Here is a 27,536-nt window from a genome sequence, read left to right as displayed (position 1 = left end):
CTCTTCTGCATAGTTACTGATAAACACTAAACTTCCTGTTTAACAGGAAGTTTAGTGTTTATCAGTAACTATGCAGAAGAGGAGACCAGCAGCGGCAAGTGAGAGGCGCCGGCGATCGGAACCAGGGAGGTGAGTTGTTCTCTCTGCATTGCTTCCTGCTCCAGTCTGCATTGGAGGGGGGGAGCACGGAGGGTAGCCCGTGGAGGAAGGGAGGGAGAGGTCGGGCTGCCCTCCCCGCGCTGCGGCTCCCCCCTCCATCACGGCGGCCGCATGGACATGTTTACACCCCATGACTCCTAGCAGCGACACCAGGGGGCGGAGCCAGAGGACCCAGCTGCAGCGGCAGCTTACATAGTAAAACATGCGGCCAGGGGACAGGAGCGCCCCCTGGAAGCCGGCGCCCTGAGCGATCGCACCGGTCGCTCAGGTCAAAGGCCGGCCCTGGAGGCGGCGATGCGCCGCTGACAGACGCGACTGGAGGCAGGGCTGCAGCCGTTAGCCCTTGCTTCCAGGAAGCAATAAATCACGACCAAATCTGCGACCAAGTGTTGCAGTGGTCGTTTGGGGGTGAAGGGACCCCTGTTTAGCCGCGGGATAGCAGCCCCTGCCAGTGGCGTAGCTAAGGAGCTGTGGGCCCCGGTGCAAGTTTTACATGGGGCCCCCCCAAGCACTCTATACATAACAATTGATATGGCGCACCAAAACCTGCTAAGGACAACCACAGTGTCAGAGTTGCAAGAAGGGGATGGGGAACAGTTTGTTAAGGATTATTACTATTCAAAGCATCTATAGACGTGATTATTACCAGCACAGGACCAACAGAGAGCTAATACTGTGATAGAGGGTGGACCCTTCGGGGCCCCTCTGGCCCAAGGGCCCCGATGCGGTCGCTAGATCTGCACCCCCTATTGCTACGCCCCTGGCCCCTGCTATATATAAGACCTGAAGCGAGATTTTGTCTCGCTTCAGTGTCTCTTTAAGTGCCCATGGACTATAGCAGTGTAGAGAATGCAAAGGGTAAGGGAAGGTGGCATTGCTCAAAATTGCCTACATCTGATGGCCCCATAAAAGTTTTGCTATGGGGCCCCATCTCTAGCTACACCACTGGCTCTGATCTAGCGTTTTTCAGAGCGGTTTTTGCTTTTCCTATACTTTACATTGAGGCAGAAACGCATCTGCAAACCACAAAAATGCTGCAGGATCCAAGTTTGCGGTTTGCTGAAAACCTCAAACCACTGGTGTGCACCATCCCATTGAGATACATTAGCCAAGCGTTTTCACAAGCGGCAACTGTTTTGAAAATGCTACCAAAAACACTTGGTGTGCACCAGCCCTTAGGCCTCGTTTACATTACAAACGCAGACGGGCACGCATGCGGAACGCAAGCCATCCGCGTTTGTATGCGTTGCGTGGCCGATCCCATCACTGAAAAGTGAATGGGACAGCCACGCGTTTTGGCAAAAAATGCGTGCAGCATGCGTTCCCGGACCGCACAGGTTCGGAACGCATGCAGTGTGAACATCAGACAGTGCACTCTATGCACTGTCTGATGTCGTGCGTGTCGGCCACCTGCACGCGTTTCCAAAACGCGGCTGGAAACGCGTGCAGTGTGAACGGGGCCTAACACAGATTTTCTAGGACCAGCTAGATGTACCAATAGGTTAGCTCTGGCCAGTCTGTTAGCCAAAGGCTTTCAAGTTTTCTCAGGGAAAACTCACCATGGACCCGGGGGAACACATTACACTGGGGGTGGGGGGTGGAGACCGCCAGGGGATCCGCCGGATCCACCTCTTACATTATAAAATGCTGTTATCACCATGAACCCAACTGAATCCTTTCAAGCGAAATCTTTCCAGCGTTTGGCCAGAAATTGATCAGACCGATTGATCGAGTGATCTGTCTGCTGTCTCTACATTCACATACCTCCCAACTTTTTTAGATGAGAAAGAGGGACACTTAGGCCACGCCCCTGCCACACTCCTGATCATGCCCCCGGCCGTCACACCCCTAGTCACACATACCATAAAGATTTCATAAGAAAAATATGTTATTTTATAATTCAAACCACACTGGTCCTTTCTATCCTGGTTCATTTCCCTTCATATTAACATTTTAAAATTAGTAATATATCAATTTAAAGCATGGGAATAAAGTTTAGAGTCAATCAAACACATTTTTAGTAGAGAAATATATATTTACATAGAATGAGGGACAAAGTCCTGAAAAAGGGACAAATGAGGAGGAAAGAGGGACAGAGGGACAGGGCTCCCAAAGAGAGACTGTCCCTCCGAAAGAGGGACAGTTGGGAGCTATGCCAGTGTTTGGCCAGAAATTGATCAGAACGATCGATTGAGTGTTCTGTCTGCTGTCTCTACATTCAGCTCATTCTGTTTCCTCATGAATGTTTTGTCAAACTAAACTTGAAAAAAATGTGGTTGCTAGTTTGGTTCATTTACTGGTTTGTTTTAAAAATTAACTGCGTTAGTTCCTCCTGCCCTTCTCATCCTGCTGATCATTACTCATGTTTAGGAACACAACAAACAAAAGCAGTGGAAGCTACTGTGAGAGACAGCAGCGTTCATTTGTAATTGACATATTCTTTCTGGCACAAGTGGCAGCTGCTCCTCCCACAGTCACCACTAGAGGCCGCTGCCGGCTCTCCCTCAGACTCTCTGCCGGGCTGCACACGGTGCGCATGTGCGGGTCTCCCGGCGGGACATGGCTGGTTGCTATGGCCACGGCAGGCGGCGGGAAGTTGTTATGGAGTCTGGTTGCCTAGCAGCGAGTATCCTCAGCACCCAGGGATGGAGGAGCCGGGCCAGGCTGCGTGCGTGGAGGAGGAGGGGGGGCTGCTGAGCGGGCAGAGGGAAGAGCAGCCCCCTGTGACAGAGGTAGGGAGCCTGTCCTGTGTGCTGGGGGAGGGGAGGGGGGGGGGGGGGGATAGGGCTGCACATGTCACCCTGATACTCAGGAGGTGCATGGAGGGCACTGACAGCAGCTTGTGCCCTGCTCAGACCCTTCAGCAACCCCATCACTTCTTCCCCCGCCCCCCTTATATCACCCCTGCCCTCCTCCTGCCCTCCTGTCCCCCATAATACCCTTTACTGGACTTCTCTCTCACCATCAACCCCATTACTTACACTTTACTGAGACCCTTCCCAGGACAGTCACTGAGCCACAGGTGAGGCTGGGCTGGGGATACTGTGTATGTACTGTATTATGTACTGTATTATTATTATGAGTCACTGGTAGTGTTGATGGCTTCATTGGTGATGATGTGTGGTGTATGTGGTGATAACATAACATATATGGGTGGCTGTGTGACGTAGATAGCAGTCACAGTTCATACATGAGGCAGAGGGTCCCTCACACGGAGCAGTGCTTTTCAGCGCTGCTAGATTTGGGTGCAGCCGGCGCCACCATAGACTATCACAGGAATCACATCCACAGCGGCGCTCAGTGAGTAATGACGGCGCCATCAGAAGACGGAGCCAAAGTTGCTTAAAAAACACAATAGTTTGGCCTCCAGCAATCGTTGGAACCCGAATTATATCATTCCCCCAGTATCCATGGCGCCCTGGAGGGGGAATAGTAATTAACATGGCCTGGACTTGTGCAGCAGCAGGATAAGCCGTATTATCGGCTGTATCCTGTGCCCAAGTCTACCGGCGCCGATTTCAAATGTATGCCCCTCACATGCCTGCTGTGTGATGTATGTAGTGGTGACTGCACATACATGAAGCAGGGGGTCTCACATGCTGGCTGTATGATGTATGTAATGGTGACCGCACATACATGAAGCAGAGGGTCTCACATGCTGGCTGTGTGATGTATGTAGTGGTGACCGCACATACATGAAGCAGAGTGTCTCACATGCTGGCTGTGTGATGAATGTAGTGGTTACAGGTCATACATGAGGCAGAGGGTCTCACATGCTGGCTGTGTGATGTATGTAGTGGTGACCGCACATACATGAAGCAGAGGATCTCACATGCTGGCTGTGTGATGTATGTAGTGGTGAGCGCACATACATGAAGCAGAGGGTCTCACATGCTGGCTGTGTGATGTATGTAGTGGTGACCGCACATACATGAAGCAGAGAGTCTCACATGCTGGCTGTGTGATGTATGTAGTGGTGACCGCACATACATGAAGCAGAGAGTCTCACATGCTGGCTGTGTGATGTATGTAGTGGTGACAGCACATACATGAAGCAGAGGGTCTCACATGCTGGCTGTGTGATGTATGTAGTGGTGACCGCACATACATGAAGCAGAGGATCTCACATGCAGGCTGTGTGATGTATGTAGTGATGACCGCACATACATGAAGCAGAGGGTCTCACATGCAGGCTGTGTGATGTATGTAGTGGTGACCGGACATTCATGAAGCAGAGGGTCTCACATGCAGGCTGTGTGATGAATGTAGTGGTGACCGCACATACATGAAGCAGAGGGTCTTGTATGCTGGCTGTGTGATGTATGTAGTGGTGACCGCACATACATGAAGCAGAGGGTCTCACATGCTGGCTGTGTGATGTATGTAGTGGTGACCGCACATACATGAAGCAGAGGGTCTCACATGCTGGCTGTGTGATGTATGTAGTGGTGACCGCACATACATGAAGCAGAGGGTCTCACATGCTGGCTGTGTGATGTATGTAGTGGTGACCACACATACATGAAGCAGAGGGTCTCACATGCTGGCTGTGTGATGTATGTAGTGGTGACGGCACATACATGAAGCAGAGGGTCTCACATGCTGGCTGTGTGATGTATGTAGTGGTGACCGCACATACATGAAGCAGAGGGTCTCACATGCTGGCTGTGTGATGTATGTAGTGGTGACCGCACATACATGAAGCAGAGGGTCTCACATGCAGGCTGTGTGATGTATGTAGTGGTGACAGCACATACATGAAGCAGAGGGTCTCACATGCTGGCTGTGTGATGTATGTAGTGGTGACCGCACATACATGAAGCAGAGGGTCTCACATGCTGGCTGTGTGATGTATGTAGTGGTGACCGCACATACATGAAGCAGAGAGTCTCACATGCTGGCTGTGTGATGTATGTAGTGGTGACCGCACATACATGAAGCAGAGGGTCTCACATGCTGGCTGTGTGATGTATGTAGTGGTGACCGCACATACATGAAGCAGAGAGTCTCACATGCTGGCTGTGTGATGTATGTAGTGGTGACCGCACATACATGAAGCAGAGGGTCTTGTATGCTTGCTGTGTGATGTATGTAGTGGTGACAGCACATACATGAAGCAGAGGGTCTCACATGCAGGCTGTGTGATGTATGTAGTGGTGACAGCACATACATGAAGCAGAGGGTCTCACATGCTGGCTGTGTGATGTATGTAGTGGTGACCGCACATGCATGAAGCAGAAGGTCTTGTATGCAGGCTGTGTGATGTATGTAGTGGTGACCGCACATACATGAAGCAGAGGGTCTCACATGCAGGCTGTGTGATGTATGTAGTGGTGACAGCACATACATGAAGCAGAGGGTCTCACATGCTGGCTGTGTGATGTATGTAGTGGTGACCGCACATACATGAAGCAGAGGGTCTCACATGCTGGCTGTGTGATGTATGTAGTGGTGACAGCACATACATGAAGCAGAGGATCTCACATGCTGGCTGTGTGATGTATGTAGTGGTGACCGCACATACATGAAGCAGAGGGTCTCACGTGCAGGCTGTGTGATGTGTGTAGTGGTGACCGCACATACATGAAGCAGAGGGTCTCACATGCTGGCTGTGTGATGTATGTAGTGGTGACCGCACATACATGAAGCAGAGAGTCTCACATGCTGGCTGTGTGATGTATGTAGTGGTGACCGCACATACATGAAGCAGAGGGTCTCACATGCAGGCTGTGTGATGTATGTAGTGGTGACGGCACATACATGAGGCAGAGGGTCTCACATGCTGGCTGTGTGATGAATGTAGTGGTTACAGGTCATACATGAGGCAGAGGGTCTCACATGCTGGCTGTGTGATGTATGTAGTGGTGACCGCACATACATGAGGCAGAGGGTCTCACATGCAGGCTGTGTGATGTATGTAGTGGTGACCGCACATACATGAAGCAGAGTGTCTCACATGCTGGCTGTGTGATGTATGTAGTGGTGACCGCACATACATGAAGCAGAGGGTCTCACATGCAGGCTGTGTGATGTATGTAGTGGTGACCGCACATACATGAAGCAGAGGGTCTCACATGCTGGCTGTGTGATGTATGTAGTGGTGAGCGCACATACATGAAGCAGAGGGTCTTGTATGCTGGCTGTGTGATGTATGTAGTGGTGACTGCACATACATGAAGCAGAGGGCCTCACATGCTGGCTGTGTGATGTATGTAGTGGTGACTGCACATACATGAAGCAGAGGATCTCACATGCTGGCTGTGTGATGTATGTAGTGGTGACCGCACATACATGAAGCAGAGGGTCTCACATGCTGGCTGTGTGATGTATGTAGTGGTGACCGCACATACATGAAGCAGAGGGTCTCACATGCAGGCTGTGTGATGTATGTAGTGGTGACCGCACATACATAATGCAGAGGGTCTTGTATGCTGGCTGTGTGATGTATGTAGTGGTGACCGCACATACATGAAGCAGAGAGTCTCACATGCTGGCTGTGTGATGTATGTAGTGGTGACCGCACATACATGAAGCAGAGGATCTCACATGCTGGCTGTGTGATGTATGTAGTGGTGACAGCACATACATGAAGCAGAGGGTCTCACATGCTGGCTGTGTGATGTATGTAGTGGTGACCGCACATACATGAAGCAGAGGATCTCACATGCTGGCTGTGTGATGTATGTAGTGGTGACCGCACATACATGAAGCAGAGGGTCTCACATGCAGGCTGTGTGATGTATGTAGTGGTGACCGCACATACATGAAGCAGAGGGTCTCACATGCTGGCTGTATGATGTATGTAATGGTGACCGCACATACATGAAGCAGAGGGTCTCACATGCTGGCTGTGTGATGTATGTAGTGGTGACCGCACATACATGAAGCAGAGGGTCTCACATGCTGGCTGTATGATGTATGTAATGGTGACCGCACATACATGAAGCAGAGAGTCTCACATGCAGGCTGTGTGATGTATGTAGTGGTGACCGCACATACATGAAGCAGAGGGTCTTGTATGCTGGCTGTGTGATGTATGTAGTGGTGACCGCACATACATGAAGCAGAGAGTCTCACATGCTGGCTGTGTGATGTATGTAGTGGTGACCGCACATACATAATGCAGAGGGTCTTGTATGCTGGCTGTGTGATGTATGTAGTGGTGACCGCACATACATGAAGCAGAGAGTCTCACATGCTGGCTGTGTGATGTATGTAGTGGTGACCGCACATACATGAAGCAGAGAGTCTCACATGCTGGCTGTGTGATGTATGTAGTGGTGACAGCACATACATGAAGCAGAGGGTCTCACATGCTGGCTGTGTGATGTATGTAGTGGTGACCGCACATACATGAAGCAGAGGATCTCACATGCTGGCTGTGTGATGTATGTAGTGGTGACCGCACATACATGAAGCAGAGGGTCTCACATGCAGGCTGTGTGATGTATGTAGTGGTGACAGCACATACATGAAGCAGAGGGTCTTGTATGCTGGCTGTGTGATGTATGTAGTGGTGACAGCACATACATGAAGCAGAGGGTCTCACATGCTGGCTGTGTGATGTATGTAGTGGTGACAGCACATACATGAAGCAGAGGGTCTCACATGCAGGCTGTGTGATGTATGTAGTGGTGACAGCACATACATGAAGCAGAGGGTCTCACATGCAGGCTGTGTGATGTATGTAGTGGTGACCGCACATACATAATGCAGAGGGTCTTGTATGCTGGCTGTGTGATGTATGTAGTGGTGACCGCACATACATGAAGCAGAGAGTCTCACATGCTGGCTGTGTGATGTATGTAGTGGTGACCGCACATACATAAAGCAGGGGGTCTCTCATGCTGGCTGTGTGATGTATGTAGTGGTGACGGCACATACATGAAGCAGAGGGTCTCACATGCTGGCTGTGTGATGTATGTAGTGCGGTCGTATGTAGTGGTGACCGCACATACATGAAGCAGAGGGTCTCACATGCCGGCTGTGTGATGTATGTAGTGGTGACCGCACATACATGAAGCAGAGGGTCTCACATGCTGGCTGTGTGATGTATATAGTGGTGACCGCACATACATGAAGCAGAGGGTCTCGCATGCTGGCTGTGTGATGTATGTAGTGGTGACCGCACATACATGAAGCAGAGAGTCTCACATGCTGGCTGTGTGATGTATGTAGTGGTGACCGCACATACATGAAGCAGAGGGTCTCACATGCTGGCTGTGTGATGTATGTAGTGGTGACCGCACATACATGAAGCAGAGAGTCTCACATGCTGGCTGTGTGATGTATGTAGTGGTTACAGGTCATACATGAAGCAGAGGGTCTCACATGCTGGCTGTATGATGTATGTAATGGTGACCGCACATACATGAAGCAGAGGGTCTCACATGCTGGCTGTGTGATGTGTGTAGTGGTGACAGCACATACATGAAGCAGAGGGTCTCACATGCAGGCTGTGTGATGTATGTAGTGGTGACCGCACATACATGAAGCAGAGGGTCTCACATGCTGGCTGTGTGATGTATGTAGTGGTGACCGCACATACATGAAGCAGAGGGTCTCACATGCTGGCTGTGTGATGTATGTAGTGGTGACCGCACATACATGAAGCAGAGGGTCTCACATGCTGGCTGTGTGATGTATGTAGTGGTGAGCGCACATACATGAAGCAGAGGGTCTCACATGCTGGCTGTATGATGTATGTAATGGTGACCGCACATACATGAAGCAGAGGGTCTCACATGCTGGCTGTGTGATGTATGTAGTGGTGACCGCACATACATGAAGCAGAGGATCTCACATGCTGGCTGTGTGATGTATGTAGTGGTGAGCGCACATACATGAAGCAGAGGGTCTCACATGCTGGCTGTGTGATGTATGTAGTGGTGACCGCACATACATGAAGCAGAGGGTCTCACATGCTGGCTGTGTGATGTATGTAGTGGTGACCGCACATACATAAAGCAGGGGGTCTCTCATGCTGGCTGTGTGATGTATGTAGTGGTGACGGCACATACATGAAGCAGAGGGTCTCACATGCTGGCTGTGTGATGTATGTAGTGGTGACCGCACATACATGAAGCAGAGGGTCTCACATGCTGGCTGTGTGATGTATGTAGTGGTGAGCGCACATACATGAAGCAGAGGGTCTCACATGCTGGCTGTGTGATGTATGTAGTGGTGACCGCACATACATGAAGCAGAGGGTCTCACATGCTGGCTGTGTGATGTATGTAGTGCGGTCGTATGTAGTGGTGACCGCACATACATGAAGCAGAGGGTCTCACATGCCGGCTGTGTGATGTATGTAGTGGTGACCGCACATACATGAAGCAGAGGGTCTCACATGCAGGCTGTGTGATGTATGTAGTGGTGACCGCACATACATGAAGCAGAGGGTCTCACATGCTGGCTGTGTGATGTATGTAGTGGTGACCGCACATACATGAAGCAGAGGGTCTCACATGCTGGCTGTGTGATGTATGTAGTGGTGACCGCACATACATGAAGCAGAGAGTCTCACATGCTGGCTGTGTGATGTATGTAGTGGTGACGGCACATACATGAAGCAGAGGGTCTCACATGCTGGCTGTGTGATGTATGTAGTGGTGACGGCACATACATGAAGCAGAGGGTCTCACATGCAGGCTGTGTGATGTATGTAGTGGTGACCGCACATACATAAAGCAGGGGGTCTCTCATGCTGGCTGTGTGATGTATGTAGTGGTGACCGCACATACATGAAGCAGAGGGTCTCACATGCAGGCTGTGTGATGTATGTAATGGTGACCGCACATACATGAAGCAGAGGATCTCACATGCTGGCTGTGTGATGTATGTAGTGGTGACCGCACATACATGAAGCAGAGGGTCTCACATGCTGGCTGTGTGATGTATGTAGTGGTGACCGCACATACATGAAGCAGAGAGTCTCACATGCTGGCTGTGTGATGTATGTAGTGGTGACCGCACATACATGAAGCAGAGGGTCTCACATGCTGGCTGTGTGATGTATGTAGTGGTGACCGCACATACATGAAGCAGAGGGTCTTACATGCAGGCTGTGTGATGTATGTAGTGGTGACCGCACATACATGAAGCAGAGGGTCTTACATGCAGGCTGTGCAATGTATGTAGTGGTGACAGCACATACATGAAGCAGAGGGTCTCACATGCTGGCTGTGATGTACAGGGGTTGGACAAAATAATGTAAACACCTAACATTTTGGCATAATATTTTTTGAACATGTTTTAAAGTGAACCAGAGACAAAGCACCCTCATGTATTTACCATATATATCAGTGGGAAGATTAGAGCAAACTCCTACCCTGCTCTCTGTTTCATTCTTCACTGTTCAGCCTGCTTGTTATCAGCCCTGATAAAATCCCTGACTGAGCATTCAGTCTGGCTTTGCTCAGGAATCTTTATAGCTGAGTCTGTCTTCTGTGATATCTTTTCTAGCCCAAGCCTGCCCCCTTCTGGCTCTGCTAAATCATTATAGCAAAGCCAGACTGAATGCTCAGCCGGGGATTTTATCAGGGCTGATAACAAGCAGGCTGAGCAGTGCAGGATGAAACAGAGAGCATGGTAGGTGTTTTCTCTATTGTTCCCACTGATATATGTGGTAAATACATGAGGGTGCTTTGTCTCTGTTTCACTTTAAGTAATCAAAACTTGACATGTTAAACAAATTTTTGTTTATTCTTTTTTTTTATTTGATATGTTTAATTTAAAATAATTGTTTTTTTTTACAGATATTTAAACAAAAGTTGGTTATAATTTATAAAAATGGCAGATCTCTCAGACTTTCAAAGAGGCCACATTGTTAGTGCTCATATGGCAGGCGCTACTGTAACAGAAGCTGCCCGAATGCATGGCATTTCAAGAGGTACTGTCTCAAAAGTAATGACTGCCTTTGAAAGAGAAGGAAAAACGTCCTCAGCAAAGCACAGTTGTGGCCGAAAGTCTAAGTTGTCTGAGAGAGACCGTCAGACTCTAAATCGAATTGTTAGAAAAGCTCGTAAGACCACGGCTCCTAAAATCACTGCAGAGCTGAATGAACACCTACAGAACCCAGTTTCCACAAAACTGTTAGTCAAAGCTGCACAAATCTGGATTTCACGGAAGAACTGCAATTAGAAAACCTCTGCTCTCAAAGACAAATGTTTTAAAGCGTTTAGAGTGGTGTAGAAACCACCAGAATTGGTCCCCCTCGAGCAGTGGAAAAAATCTTGTTTTCTCTGACGAATCATCGTTTACCTTATTTCCGACCTCCTGCCGAGTGTATGTTTGGAGAGAGTCGAAAGAAGCATTTCATCCAGACTTTTTTTCTCCCAACCGTAAAACATGGTGGGAGTTCTGTGATGATCTGGGGTGCTATTTCTTGGAAATCGGCCGTGCCAATTATTTCCCATCATGGAAGAATTAACAGCCGAGACTATTTAGGAATTTTGGGCGACCAAGTTCATCCTATGGTTCAAGAACTGTTTCCGGAGGGGAATGCCATCTTTCAAGATGATAATGCCCCAATCCATACAGCTAGAATAGTTAAAGAATGGCACGAGGAACATCTCATCTGGCCACCACAATCCCCAGACCTCAGCATTATTGAGCATTTATGGTCGTTATTAGAGATTCAAGTAAGAAGTCGATTTCCGCCGCCATCGTCTCTAAAAGAACTGGAGGGTGTTTTAACTGAAGAATGGGCTAAAATTCCTTTGGAAACAATTCACAATTTGTATGAATCAATACCTCGTAGAATTGAGGCTGTAATTTCCGCAAAAGGTGGACCTACACCATATTAAAATATATTTTGTTGATTTTCAAGGTGTTTCCATTATTTTGTCCAACCCGTTTGTAGTGGTGACCGCACATACATGAGGCAGAGGGTCTCACATGCTGGCTGTGTGATGTATGTAGTGGTGACCGCACATACATGAAGCAGAGGGTCTTGTATGCTGGCTGTGTGATGTATGTAGTGGTGACCGCACATACATGAAGCAGAGGATCTCACATGCTGGCTGTGTGATGTATGTAGTGGTGACCGCACATACATGAAGCAGAGGGTCTCACATGCAGGCTGTGTGATGTATGTAGTGGTGACAGCACATACATGAAGCAGAGGGTCTCACATGCTGGCTGTGTGATGTATGTAGTGGTGACCGCACATACATGAAGCAGAGGATCTCGCATGCTTGCTGTGTGATGTATGTAGTGGTGACCGCACATACATGAAGCAGAGGGTCTCACATGCAGGCTGTGTGATGTATGTAGTGGTGACCGCACATACATGAAGCAGAGGGTCTCACATGCTGGCTGTGTGATGTATGTAGTGGTGACCGCACATACATGAAGCAGAGGGTCTTACATGCAGGCTGTGTGATGTATGTAGTGGTGACTGCACATACATGAAGAAGAGGGTCTCACATGCTGGCTGTGTGATGTATGTAGTGGTGACCGCACATACATGAAGCAGAGGGTCTTGTATGCTGGCTGTGTGATGTATGTAGTGGTGACTGCACATACATGAGGCAGAGGGTCTCACATGCAGGCTGTGTGATGTATGTAGTGGTGACCGCACATACATGAAGCAGAGGGTCTCACATGCAGGCTGTGTGATGTATGTAGTGGTGACCGCACATACATGAAGCAGAGGGTTTTGCATGCCGGCTGTGTGATGTATGTAGTGGTGACCGCACATACATGAAGCAGAGGGTCTCACATGCAGGCTGTGTGATGTATGTAGTGGTGACCGCACATACATGAAGCAGAGGGTCTCACATGCTGGCTGTGTGATGTATGTAGTGGTGACCGCACATACATGAAGCAGAGAGTCTCACATGCTGGCTGTGTGATGTATGTAGTGGTGACCGCACATACATGAAGCAGAGGGTCTCACATACTGGCTGTGTGATGTATGTAGTGGTGACCGGACATACATGAAGCAGAGGGTCTCACATGCTGGCTGTGTGATGAATGTAGTGGTTACAGGTCATAAATGAAGCAGAGGGTTTTGCATGCCTGCTGTGTGATGTATGTAGTGGTGACTGCACATACATGAAGCAGAGGGTCTTGTATGCTGGCTGTGTGATGTATGTAGTGGTGACTGCACATACATGAAGCAGAGGGTTTTGCATGCCGGCTGTGTGATGTATGTAGTGGTGACCGCACATACATGAGGCAGAGGGTCTCGCATGCTTGCTGTGTGATTAATGTAGTGGTTACAGGTCATACATGAAGCAGAGGGTCTTGTATGCTGGCTGTGTGATGTATGTAGTGGTGACCGCACATACATGAAGCAGAGGGCCTCACATGCTGGCTGTGTGATGAATGTAGTGGTGACCGCACATACATGAAGCAGAGGGTCTTTTATGCTGGCTGTGTGATGTATGTAGTGGTGACCGCACATACATGAAGCAGAGGGTCTCACATGCTTGCTGTGTGATGTATGTAGTGGTGACCGCACATACATGAAGCAGAGGGTCTCACATGCAGGCTGTGTGATGTATGTAGTGGTGACAGCACATACATGAAGCAGAGGGTCTCACATGCTTGCTGTGTGATGTATGTAGTGGTTACAGATCATACATGAAGCAGAGGGTCTCACATGCTGGCTGTGTGATGTATGTAGTGGTGACCGCACATACATGAAGCAGAGGGTCTTGTATGCTGGCTGTGTGATGTATGTAGTGGTGACTGCACATACATGAAGCAGAGGGTTTTGCATGCCGGCTGTGTGATGTATGTAGTGGTGACCGCACATACATGAAGCAGAGGGTCTCGCATGCTTGCTGTGTGATTAATGTAGTGGTTACAGGTCATACATGAAGCAGAGGGTCTTGTATGCTGGCTGTGTGATGTATGTAGTGGTGACCGCACATACATGAGGCAGAGGGTCTCGCATGCTTGCTGTGTGATTAATGTAGTGGTTACAGGTCATACATGAAGCAGAGGGTCTTGTATGCTGGCTGTGTGATGTATGTAGTGGTGACCGCACATACATGAAGCAGAGGGCCTCACATGCTGGCTGTGTGATGAATGTAGTGGTTACAGGTCATACATGAAGCAGAGGGTCTTGTATGCTGGCTGTGTGATGTATGTAGTGGAGACCGCACATACATGAAGCAGAGGGTCTCACATACTGGCTATGTGATGTATGTAGTGGTGACCGGACATACATGAAGCAGAGGGTCTCGCATGCTTGCTGTGTGATGAATGTAGTGGTTACAGATCATACATGTAGCAGAGAGTCTCACATGCTGGCTGTGTGATGTATGTAGTGGTGACTGCACATACATGGCGCTAATGATCTCTCATACGCAGGTTGTGCTCGATGATGATCTGGACAGAATCAGCAAAGTGTCGTCCGACGACTCCCTCAGCTCCGGACCAGATCGACCTCCAACCGGATGGAGCAGCGACTGGAGCTTCTGGGTACTGTCATGTGACTCATCAATTACATGTCTTCTCTATCATTACTTCTCTGAAATTCTCCCTTCTCTCCTCTCTCCCCGCTCTCCTTCCTTCTCCATCCTCAAATCCCCACATTCCGCTCTGTCACTCCATGTCTGTTTATATAGCTGGTAATTAAGTGTACAGGGGATAACATTTATCTGTGGGAGGAATGGATGGATCTGCCTTTGATTAGTAAGCCTGATGGCATACCGAGTGGATGGTATTGCTAGCAGTGGGGTAAGACCTGTGTAACAGAAGCAGATCTAATTATCTGCTACAGGTGACATGTCGTGTGTCATACATGGCTGTGACACGTAGAAGCATCCTGCCTGTCTGTAACACGTCATTATTTATTCATTGTGCCAGACGTAGAGCATTGTACTGTGACAGCCATCAGCTAAGGCAGGAAGCTAGGGATCAGGAGACCATTCATTGGCTAACGTTAAAAGACCACTACCATGATCGAGACAGTAGTAGCAGTGGATTATTGTACTGTTTTGGCCATCAGTAAAAGCAAGAAGTTGTGAATCAGGATGATACCATTTATTGGCTAACTCAGGCCCGGGTTTACATCAGAGGAGCCTATAGGCAGAGATGTCCTGGCACCTTAGACTTTGCCCTTTAGGGATCTACAAACCCCCGCTGAACCGCACCGTAAGCGTGCTGGCTGTCCCAGCTGTCACTTTCCCCTTACTTCCCCTGCCCATCATCGGTAGCTACAGGTGTCCCTTAGTATTAGGTAGCCAGAAGTACCCTCAACATTAAGTAGCTAGAGGTGTCCCCAAGTATTAACAATAAAAATGATATTTTTATACCGCTTTTCTCCCTTGGGAATCAAAGTGCTGTGACCCTGCATTATGCAGTCTCAAAGGCTCGGGAAAAGAGGTGAGTTTTTAGCGAAGGAGCCCCTTGCACTGATTGTGGAAGTGAGTTCCATAGAGTAGGGGCTGCGTAGGAAAAGGCCCGAGCACCAAATGTTAGGTGTATCCTGGGAATAACCAGCTTCATCTTGTTGGCAGAGCGGAGGGTGCGTGGAGGGGCATAAAGTTCCAATAGATCCGCTATGTATTTGGGTCCCATATGGTTTAGAGCCCTGAATGTCAGCAGGCAGATCTTAAAATGTATTCTCCATTTTACTGGCAACCAGTGAAGAGTTTGCAGTACTGGGGTGATGTGTGAGCTGCGGGGGGCATTGGCTAGGAGTCTGGCTGCAGCATTCTGTACTAGTTGTAAGGGGCGCAGAACCTGAATCTGTAGATCCGATGAACAGGTATTAAGTAGCTAAAGGAACCTCAATATTAAGCAGCTAGAGGTGCCCCCAAGTATTAGGTAGCTAAAGGAACGTCAGTATTAAGTAGCTAGAGGTGCCCCCCAAGTAATAATGAGACTCTGTAACAAAATTTTCAGCCTTATTTCTTCCATCCTATAAGTTCCTATACCTGTTCTAATGTGGTCTGTCTTACTGCAGCCTTTCCTAGTTGCGCAGTGGCTGTATTATCTCTGTTATATAATCTAATCTTCTTTCCTTTGTCAGCTTTGTCGGCTCAGGCAGGAATGTGCTGCTCTGCAGTGATAGGTAGAAGTTATGTACACCCTCTCCATGACCCCTCCAGGCTCTGTATGAGTCACAGACTGAGCTCTCTGAGCCTATCACAAGCTGGTTAGCAGCCATGTCTTTTGTTTGTAAACACTGCCTAAAACTGGCAATTACAAGCCAGGACTGCAGCAGGGAGTGGCAGAAACAGCAAAGAGGGGCCCAGGAGAACATAATGAATAGAATGGTATGCTTTTTATTGTAAGAATTTTACAGTACAGATTCTCTTTAACCTATTGCGACCAGCGCAGTATAAATCTACGGCGGGCAGGGGGCGCTGCGGTTCTGACCGGACGTAATCTCTACGTCCCATTGACCGCGCGTCCCCGCCGTTCGATCTGCGATGAAATCAGCTGCCCTGCCGCCTCTATGACAGCAGAGCACTGTGAGCCGGGCAGGAGCCGTTCCCATTGGCTTACATGGAGTGACAGGGTTAGGAGCCAATGAAAGCGGCTCCTGACCGGCGCACAGCGCTCTGCTGTCATAGAGGCAGCAGAGAGAGCAGCCTGCGGCGGGGACAGAGCGACGTGACCGGAGGGAGCGGAGGATTTTAGCGGCGATTCGTCGGGAAGCGGCGCTTTACTGGACCAGCACCCTCTGGTCCTTAAGGGGGCAGAGGGTGCTGGTCCCGAAGTGGTTAAGTAGCTAGAGGTGTCCCTGACTGAAGGGAGATCTGGTGAGTTGAATGCCGAGAGCAGGTTTAGTAATCTCTTATTTTCTATCTCATCAGGACTCTGCATTGGGAGGGAGGGAAGGAGGCGCTTGGGGAGGGGAGTGAGCTGCCTTTCCATCATCAGGGGCCTGTAGGCACATGCAAAAATCTACTTACCTGGGGGTTCCTCCAGCCCCTGGCAGCTGTCATGTTCCCTCTCCGCAGCTCCGGTGGCTCCCGGTCCCCTCTGGTGCAGATGCCGAGATCGCCAGGGCCACCGGCGGGGAGCAGCGCTGCAGCGAGGGCACAGGACTGCTGCAAGGGGCTGGAGGAACCCCCAGGCACATAGATTTTTGCTTATTAATCACCTCGGACAAACCACAAAGGTAAGTGTGCTTTTTATTCAAGAACATAAGACAGACAACGCGTTTCACAGGTGCCGGTCCTCTTCCTCAGGTCAATACAACAGTGGCTTAGCAGCAGTATAACACGGGAGTGAGCGCCTCTCTAATTATCTCTGATTAGAGATGCGCTCTCTCCTGTGTTATACTGCTGTTAAGCCACTTTTTGTATTGACCTGAGGAAGCGGGCAAGCACCTGTGAAATGCGTTGTCTGTCTTATGTGCATGCATAAAAAATACACTTACCTTTGTGGTTTGTCCTTAAGGAGGCAAGATCTATACACTCCTAGATACACCAACCTGTTATTATTAGGGCACCTCTAACAGAGTATCTTAGAGAGCAGGGAGAGTAACCTATCAGTCACACTCCGCTCGGGACTCTGCATAGGGAAGGAGGGAGGGGAGGGAGCCACCTTTCCATCATCAGGCGCCTCTAGGCATGTGCCTACACTGCCTTATGGTAAATCCGGCTCTGCTTACATGTGAGCCCCCACGTCACATCAGGCCCCGTGTAAATATCATCGACAAAAACCACAACTGCCAAGCCAGTATACGTCGCACACTAATAGTATATAATAAAGTTCATAGCGATTTATTTTTTGCAAAATTATATAAATTGTTTATTGAATTCTTAGAAAAAAGATTGGTCAAAGCTAATACAAGCTAATACACCTATTTATACTGTTTATGCTGCAGCCTCCAATCTAGATCCGGAATCCATTCCATTATGTGGTGTATATTTTTAGAAAGCATGGTAACGTTTTTTCACTGATGGTACCACAGTCTTTTACATGGACAATTCAGTTTTTGTGTACAGACACCGTGTGCATAATAGGCCTTAAGTTTTCACAAACTGAAAGTTAGAATAGGCCCAAGTAATATATGAACTATATGTGATGAGGATACCATGCGCAATATGTTCTAAAATTTTGAACTGGCGGCAATATATATATGATCATATTGGTCAATATTTTTCTGCCTCTGTGAGAGTATTAAAAATTGTTTACCTGATCGTCATTTCGGCGGTATATTCAGGATACCTCACGTTTTTTACTGGAGGCTTTGAGGAATACCACTATGGTCCATGATATATAAGGCGAGGGTTTTTAAATTAAGGGATGGGGCATACAGGTGCACTCTAAGGGTGGCTTGGCACTCACTGATATAAGCTTGCATTAGCTTTGACCAATCTTTTTTCTAAGAATTCAATAAACAATTTATATAATTTTGCAAAAAATAAATCGCTATGAACTTTATTATATACTATTAGTGTGCAACGTATACTGGCTTGGCAGTTGTGGTTTTTGTCGATGGTTTGTTGTTGCCAGTGTCTGCACCTATCTCTTTGATAACGTTTTTTCAGACATAATCTTGCACGTATAGTGATAATCGAATATAAATATATAATTTTTGTAGTATTCCCGTGTAAATATCAGTCTGCAGCACATTGTGAGCTCCCGGCATGCGTGGCTTTGGGGCTCACCTGGCCTTGGTGACAATAATGACGACAGTTTCTGTGAGATCAGGGAACACCCAGCCTTAGGGGAAAACACACTTGCAACAAACACAATTGCTAACTTCCAGTCAGAGCAATATCCTGCCTCTATCTGGCCAGCAGACGCTTGTCAGCCAATCAGGTGCATTGTCATCCACCCTTTGCCTGCTGTACCATACCTAGCAGGAATTACATAGATTAGCATTCAGGTGGGAGGCTTCGGTTGGACGCAATCGTGAATTGCGTCGTTTAACAGGGACGCCCCGTGTAGGCACATCTCCCACACGGTCCCCTCCCTAACCACTCACCTGTCAACCGCATCGTAGAAGCTGCAAAAAATAAAGTTTAAAATCACAAACACTGGTCCACATGACAGCCCAGGGGCCCCAGGTCTCTCTCACTCACTGGGGCCCCCAAACCACCATGCGACACCTAGAGGGAAGTGCGGGCAAGCCCTGGACCTAGAGGCAGGATAGAGGCAGGATATTGCTCTGACTGGAAGTTAGCAATTGTGTTTGTTGCAGTTGGCATTCAGTTTAGAGGTGGTGGGGTGAGTTCCCTGGAGGTGAGAGGTCCAGGGCTTGCCCGCACTTCCCTCTAGGTGTCGCATGGTGGTTTGGGGGCCCCAGAGAGTGAGAGAGACCTGGGGCCCCTGGGCTGTCATGTGGACCAGTGTTTGTGATTTTAAACTTTATTTTTTGCAGCTTCTACGATGCGGTTGACAGGTGAGTGGTTAGGGAGGGGACCGTGTGGGAGATGTGCCTACACGGAGCGTCCCTGTTAAACGACGCAATTCACGATTGCGTCCAACCGAAGCCTCCCACCTGAATGCTAATCTATGTAATTCCTGCTAGGTATGGTACAGCAGGCAAAGGGTGTATGACAGTGCACCTGATTGGCTGACAAGCGTCTGCTGGCCAGATAGAGGCAGGATATTGCTCTGACTGGAAGTTAGCAATTGTGTTTGTTGCAGTTGGCATTCAGTTTAGAGGTGGTGGGGTGAGTTCCCTGGAGGTGAGAGGTCCAGGGCTTGCCCGCACTTCCCTCTAGGTGTCGCATGGTGGTTTGGGGGCCCCAGTGAGTGAGAGAGACCTGGGGCCCCTGGGCTGTCATGTGGACCAGTGTTTGTGGGAAAACACACTTCCCTGCAAACTGTAAATTATAATCATTAAAGGGACTCCGAGCAGTGCAGAAACTATGGAAAGATGCATATCATTTTAAAGCTCTCTTTCTCCTCTTTCCAATGATATATAAACCGCCGCCCTACGCCTTTTAGTTTTCGCTATTTACGTGATTGAAATTGCCGCGGCTGTGATTTCGATCGTGAAAATAGAGAAAACTAAAAGGCGTAGGTCAGCGATTTAGGGGTCGTCAGAAAGAGGAGAAAGAGAGCTTTAAAATGATATCCATCTTTCCATAGTTACATTGTATTACACAGGGCGACTTTTTCTGCTGAATTGAGCTGCTGACTTTGAGAAAAAGTCGCCCTATGTAATACAATGTAATTATGGAAAGATGGATATCATTTTAAAGCTCTCTTTCTCCTCTTTCTGACGACCCCTAAATCATCGCCCTACGCCTTTTAGTTTTCTCTATTTTCGCAATCGAAATTGCGGCCGCGGCAATTTCAATCGCGAAAATAGCTAAAACTAAAAGGCGTAGGATGGCGGTTTATATATCATTGGAAAGAGGAGAAAGAGAGCTTTAGAATGATATGCATCTTTCCATAGTTTTTGCACTGCTCGGAGTCCCTTTAAAGGCTGAGCGCACTTTCCAGACATTCAGACATATTGCAATATAGAGGCAGATGATAGCAGAGCCGTAATGCAGAACTGTAGTAAAAAGAACAATGAATACTTTTTTCATAAATTATTTAGTCAGTGTTTGCCCCATTGTAAAATCTTTCCTCTCCCTGATTTACATTCTGACATTTATCACTGGTGGTGACATCGTTAGTCCTGTCAGGTGATCTGTACGGAATGTACGTTACTGAGAGTTCTATACACAGAGGGAGATGCTGCTTGCTTGTCAGTTGGAAAAAGCCGTTATTTCCCACAATCCAATGAAGTTCACAGACAGGAAACTGTCAGGACCATGGTCCTGACATCACACTGTGGGAGGGGTTTCGGCACAATATCAGCCATACAGACCCCCCTGATGATCTTTTTGAGAAAAGGAAAAGATTTCTCATGGGAATGGGGTATCAGCTACTTATTGGGATGACAGTCAATCCTGGGTTACAGATCCTCTTTAAAGTAAACCTCGGGGGGAAAGACTATGGCAGGATTAGATTGTGAGCTCCTCTAAAGACAGTCAGTGACATGACTATGTACTCTGTAAAGTGCTGCAGGAGATGTCAGTGCTATATAAATACACAATAATAATAATATGGGAGGACATAAGACTATGACTATGGTCATAATATAGTAGCACATTAGTCTATGACTATGGTAGGATTAGATTGTGAGCTCCTCTGCGGACAGTCAGTGACATGACTATGTACTCTGTAATGTGCTGCAGAAGATGCCAGTGCTATATAAATACATAATAATAATATGATAAGACATTAGGCTATTACTATGGTAGTGTTAGATTGTGAGCTCCTCTGAGGACAGTCAGATACATGGCTATGTACTCTGTAATGTGCTGCAGATGTCAGTGCTATATAAATACATAATAATAATATGGTAGGACATTAGAATATGACTATAGTAGGATTAGACTGTGGGCTCCTCTGAGGGCAGTCAGTGACATGACTATGTACTCTGTAATGTGCTGCAGAAGATGTCAGTGCTATATAAATACATAATAATAATATGGAAGGACATTAGACTATGGCTATGGTAGGATTAGATTGTGAGCTCCTCTGAGGACAGTCAGTGACATGACTATGTACTCTGTAAAGTGCTGCAGGAGATATCAGCGCTATATCTATATATATAAAATCGGATGTATGTATGTATGTGTGTGTGTGTGTGTGTGTAGTGTGTGTGTGTGTGTATGTGCCGCGATCACGCAAAAACGGCTTGACCGATTTGAACGAAACTTGGTACACAGATCCCTTACTACCTGGGATGATATGTTCTGGGGGTCTCGTGGCCCCCCTACACATGTGGGCGGAGCTACAAACAGCTAATCAGATTTCACCCATTCAAGTCAATGGAAAAAATGTAAAAGGCTGCCATTCTCACAGTAATCAAGCCAGAGTCCCCACACTTGGCACAGTTGGTCACTTGGTGACCGAGGTTACAAATCCAGGAAAAGTGGGCGGAGCATAAAACAGCAAATCAAATTTCAGCCGTTCATTTTACATGGTAAAATGTAAACTGCAGCCATTCTTAGACAGTTAATCGCAGGGTTCTCAAACTTGGCGCACTTGGTCACTGGGTGAATGCGATTAAGATTCAAGAAAATGGGTGGAGCCTACAACAGCCAATCAAAATTCACCTATTGATTTTCAAGGGGAATATTTAAACTGCTGCTATTCTTACACTATTAATGGCAGAGGCTTCAAACTTGCTACAGTCAGTCAGTGGGTGACTGGGGTCCAAATTCACTAAAGGGGCGGGGCCACATACAGCCAATCAGATTTCCTTGGTGGATAAACTGCTTCAAATCACACATTTTTGATGCCAGGAACCTGAAAACTCACACACTTGGTCACTGGGTGACTGTGTGTCAAGGTTACAAAAAGTGGGCGGAGCTAAAAACAAATTTCACTGGAAAATATAAACTGCAGCCATTTTTACACCGTTAATAGCAGGGTTCTCAAACTTTTCACAGTTGGTCATTGGGTGACAGATTAGGATTTTGGAAGGTGGGTGGAGCCTACAACAGCCAATAAAAATTCACCTTTTGATTTTCAAAGGGAATGTTTCATCTGCTACCATTCTCTTATACTGGTAATAGCAGATGCCTCAAACCTGGTACAGTTGGACACTGGGTGACTAGGGTCCAAATTCAGGAAGGGGGCGGAGCCACAAACAGCCAGATTTGTTTGTTTTTCAATGGGAATATACAAAGTATTGATACCAAGGACCCCAAAGCTAAAAAACTTGATGATTGAGTGACTGTATGTCAAGGTTAGAAAAAGTGGGCGGTGCCAACAACTTCATTTTTTACATTGCAGGGTTCCCAAACTTTACACAATTGGCCACTGGGTGACTGGGATGAATATTCAGAAATGTGAGTGGAACCTACAACAGCCAATCAAAATGTACCTATTGATTTTCAAGGGGAATATTCACATTCCTACCATTCTTACACTGTTAGTGGCAGAGGCCTCAAACCTGATACAGTCAGTCATTGGGTGACTGGGGTCCAAATTCACTAAAGGGGTGGAGCCACAAACAGCCAATCAGATTTGTTAGATTGATTTCAGCCATTCTGTTATTGGCAGGGTTCTCAAACGTGACACAGTTGGCCACTGGGTGACTGGGACTAATATTCAGAAAACTGGGTGGAGCCTACAGCAGCCAATCAAAATTCACCTTTTGATTTTCAAGGGGAATATTTACATTGCTGCCATTCATGCACTCTTAATGGCAGAGGCCTAACATCTGCTACAGTCAGTCACTGGGAGACTGGGGATTAAATTCTGAAAGGAGCGGGCCAAAAACAGCCAATCAGATTTGTTTAATTTCAATGGTAAAATGCAACTTATTGATGCCAAACACCCTCATAAACTTGGTCATTAAGTGACTGTATGTCAAGAAAATAGTGGGCGGAGACAAAAACAATTAACTTTTTACATGGGGAAATGTAAACTGCAGCTTTTCTTACACTGTTAATGGCAAGGTTCTCAAACTTCACACAGTTGGTCACTGGGTGACTAGGATTAATATTTGGAAAAGTAGGTGGAGCCTACAAGAGCCAATCAAAATTCACCTATTGATTTTCAAGGGGAATATTGAAACTGCAGCCATTCTCACACTGTTAATGGCAGAGGCCTCAAACCTGCTACAGTCGGGCGTTAAGTGTTTGGGGTTCAAATTCAGTAAAGGGGCGGAGCCAAAAACAGCCAGATTTCTTTGCTGGATAAACTGCTTCCATTAGCACAATTTTGATGCCAGGAACCCAAAAACTCACAAACTTGGTCATTGAGTAGTGACTCTGTGTCAAGGTTACAAAAAGTGGGTGGAGTTAAAAACAGATTTTTCTGGGAAATTGTAAACTGCAGCCCTTCTTCACTGTTAATGGCAGGGTTCTCAAACTTAGCATAGCTGGTTACTGGGTGACTGGGATTAATATTCAGAAAAGTGGGTGGAGCCTAAAAATGCCAATCAAAAATCACATGTCACTTTTCAAGGAGAATATTAAAATTGCTGCCATTCTTGTACTGTTAATGGCACAAGCCTCAAACCTGGTACAGTTGGTCATTGGGTCACTGAGGTTCAAATTCAGAAAAGGGACAGAACCACAAACAGTTCGTCAGATTTGTTTCATTTCATGGGAAAATACAAATTATTGATGCCAAGGACCCCAAAACTCACAAACTTGGGCATTGAGTAGTGACTTTGTGTCCAGGTTACAAAAAGTGGGCGGAGCCAAAAACAAATTTCACTGGGAAAGTGTAAACTGTAGCCATTCTTACACTGTTTATTTCAGGGTTCCCAATCTTTGCCCTGATGGTCACTGAGTGACTGAGATTAATATTCAGGGAAGTGGGTGGAGCCTATAATAGCCAATCAAAATTCACCTGTTGATTTTCAAGTGGAATATTTAAATTGCTGCCATTTTTACACTGTTAATAGCAGATGCCTCAAACCTGCTACAGTTGGTCATTGGGTGACTGGGGTTCAAATGCTGGAGAGGGGTGGAGCCACAAACAGCCTATCTGATTTGTTTAATTTCTATGGGAATATACAAATTATTGATGCCAAGGACCCCAAAGCTCACAAACTTGGTCATTGAGTGTTTGTGTATTAGGGTTAGAAAGTGGGCGGAGCCAACACCAGTCAAATACATACACAGGCAACGCCGGGTCATCAGTGGCTGGAGACAAATACAAATTTCACTGGGAAAATGTAAACTGCAGCAATTCTGTTAATGGCAGGGTTTTTAAACGTTGCACAGTTGGTCACTGGGTGACTGTGATTAATATTCAATAAAGTGGGTGGAGCCTACAAAAGTGAATCAAACTTCACCTATTGCTTTTCAAGGGGAATATTTAATTGCTACGATTCTTGCACTGTTAATGGCACAGGCCTCAAACCTGGTACAGTTGGTTATTGGGTGACTGGGGTTCAAATTCAGAAAAGGAGGTGGAGCCACACACAGCCAATTAGATTTGTTTCATTTCAATGCAAATTTTTGGTGCCAAACAATGCAAAGCTCACAAACTTGGTCAGTGAGTAATTGTGTGTTAGGGTTAGAAAAAGTAGGTGGAGCCAACACCAGCCAAATACATACCCAGGCAACGCCGGGCAATCAGCTAGTAAATACATAATAATAATATGGAAGGACATTAGACTATGGCTATGGTAGGATTAGATTGTGAGATCCTCTGAGGACAGTCAGTGACATGGCTATGTACTCTGTAATGTGCTGCAGGAGATGTCAGTGCTATATAAATACATAATAATAATATGGTAGGACATTAGACTATGACTAGGATTAGATTGTGAGCTCCTCTGAGGACAGTCAGTGACATGACTATGTACTCTGTACAGTGCTGCAGGAGATGTCAGTGCTATATAAATACATAATAATAATATGGTAGGACATTAGACTATGACTATGGTAGGATTAGATTGTGAGCTCCTCTGAGGACAGCCAGTGACATGACTATGTACTCTGTAATGTGCTGCAGAAGATGTCAGTGCTATATAAATACATAATAATAATATGGTAGGACATTAGACTATGACTATGGTAGGATTAGATTGTGAGCTCCTCTGAGGACAGCCAGTGACATAACTATGTACTCTGTAATGTGCTGCAGAAGATGTCAGTGCTATATAAATACATAATAATAATATGGTAGGACATTAGACTATGACTATGGTAGGATTAGTATGTGAGCTCCTCTGAGGACAGTCAGTGACATAACTATGTACTCTGTAATGTGCTGCAGGAGATGTCAGTGCTATATAAATACATAATGGCATTGAGCATATTTAGTGATTGGATGATGCAGAGAGGCACAGTTTGGATATATAGTCCTCTCTCCGCAGCATACGGATCCCTTGGAAGTCCTGATCACACCACAAGCCATGGACCGGCTCAGCCAGCTGCCCTACATTAGACAATGGCAGCTCGTGCCGGTGCGGCGCATTGATGAATAATGTACGCCGGATTCTCATATGACACACGGAGACGCTCGGACAGTGTTCATTACATCGCAGTGAGATTTCTTGCCTTTCCCAACCAGCATCGTAAATAAAGCTGTGTGCAGTTGGACATGGATTGTCCAGCCTCCCCCTTGTCACCTTTCAGTATTAGTGTACAATGTACTGATACTTAGATAATGTGGAATAGGCTCTGATCAATAATGCAGAGTTACACGCATTACTGATTTTAGCTTGATTTTAAATTACAAGCTTGTCACTGCCATTGTTTACATCACTGAATCATTCATCAGGGCTCTGTATTTGCTGAAATGCTAAGAAGAGCTGCAGGGGGGGGTCCCAAACTCACTGAACTCCCATAACAAACCCTTCCTGTAATTATAAGGGGGGGGGGGGAGGTGTAGTCACTTTCTAGAAGCATTATACTGTTTATGTACAGCCTGGGTCATTACAGATCAGAATATTGGAATTCGAGAAGGATTGCACCAATGTATTGAAACCAAAGTTAGGCCTGGAACCCACTACAAAGCTCTATTCGCTAATCGCAATCGCTAGCATTTTTTATGAGCGTTTTGTAAGCGATTTCATGAGCGTTTTCTTGCAATTTTGGTAGCGATTTTAAAAAGTGTAAGCGTTTTGCCAGCGATTGTGTAGCTATTAGCTTTTTTAATTCTGACTGGTCCTTTCAATTTTAATTTTTTTACAGTGTTCAGTAATTTAAAAACGCTAGCAAAATAGCTCTGTGTAGGTTTTGACAAGCGATTAGGCCAGCGTTTATATACTTTACATTGCAGAAACGCTAACGCCAATAGCTAAAAATGCTGCATGTCCTGCGTTTGCGATTTTGCTAAACGCAATCGCTCCAGTGGAATTTGGCTCATCCATTAGGCTGGTTTCACAGTGGGACGTTACAGGCGCACGTTAGAGGAGCCTGTAACGCACCCCACCGCACAGCAATGAAAAATCAATGTGCTGTTCACAGTGCCCACGTTGCGTTACTTAGTAACGCTGCGCCATTAGACAACGTACTGCATGCAGTACTTTCTAAGCGGCAGAGCCGCGTTAGACTGCTTGCACATGCTCAGTAACGTTGGGGAGGAGCGGAGAGCGGCCAGGCACATGGCTAATTAATATTCACTGCACTCAGTGACGTGCAGTGTTTACTTCCTGGAGCGGCCGCTCTGTGCGGCAATTGGCCGGCGGGACCACGTGATGCCGCATGCGTCCAAGAGTGCGCATCACGGCATCACGGGCGCCAGAGTGAGCTGCACAACGCGGCTCACTCTGACGTCCAAAGCAGGGAGCACCAGGCGTTACGTTAGGGGCACCTTATGCGACCATAACGTCCCCTAAAACGCAACATCCTGGTGTGAAACCAGCCTAAACATTAGCTGAGCGTTCAGGGAAATCGCTAGCGTTTTGAAAACCTCCCTAAATGCTCACAAAATCGTTCTAGTGGGTTCCAGCCCTTAAAGCTCCATACATGTGT

At 47.0% G+C, this 27,536-nt stretch overlaps 1 protein-coding gene across 2 annotated transcripts in view; it reads left to right on the top strand.

Moving 5' to 3' along the window:
• Window positions 1–2,717: 2,717 nt before the first annotated feature.
• GRAMD1C (GRAM domain containing 1C) overlaps window positions 2,718–27,536 on the top strand; it is a 205,863-nt gene continuing 181,044 nt past the window's right edge. Inside the window, exons 1-2 of one of the 2 annotated variants that reach the window (XM_068270886.1) lie at window positions 2,718–2,891; window positions 14,485–14,595. In XM_068270886.1, coding sequence (XP_068126987.1) covers window positions 2,805–2,891; window positions 14,485–14,595 — 198 coding nt within the window. In that variant the 5' untranslated portion in view covers window positions 2,718–2,804. Of the gene's footprint in view, window positions 2,892–14,484; window positions 14,596–27,536 lie in introns of those variants that run through there. The other variant, XM_068270887.1, reaches the window with a different exon arrangement.

The sequence above is a fragment of the Hyperolius riggenbachi genome, chromosome 2, assembly GCF_040937935.1.
Source record: "Hyperolius riggenbachi isolate aHypRig1 chromosome 2, aHypRig1.pri, whole genome shotgun sequence".
NCBI lineage: Eukaryota > Metazoa > Chordata > Amphibia > Anura > Hyperoliidae > Hyperolius > Hyperolius riggenbachi.
This window is presented reverse-complemented; position numbering and strand designations above follow the sequence as displayed.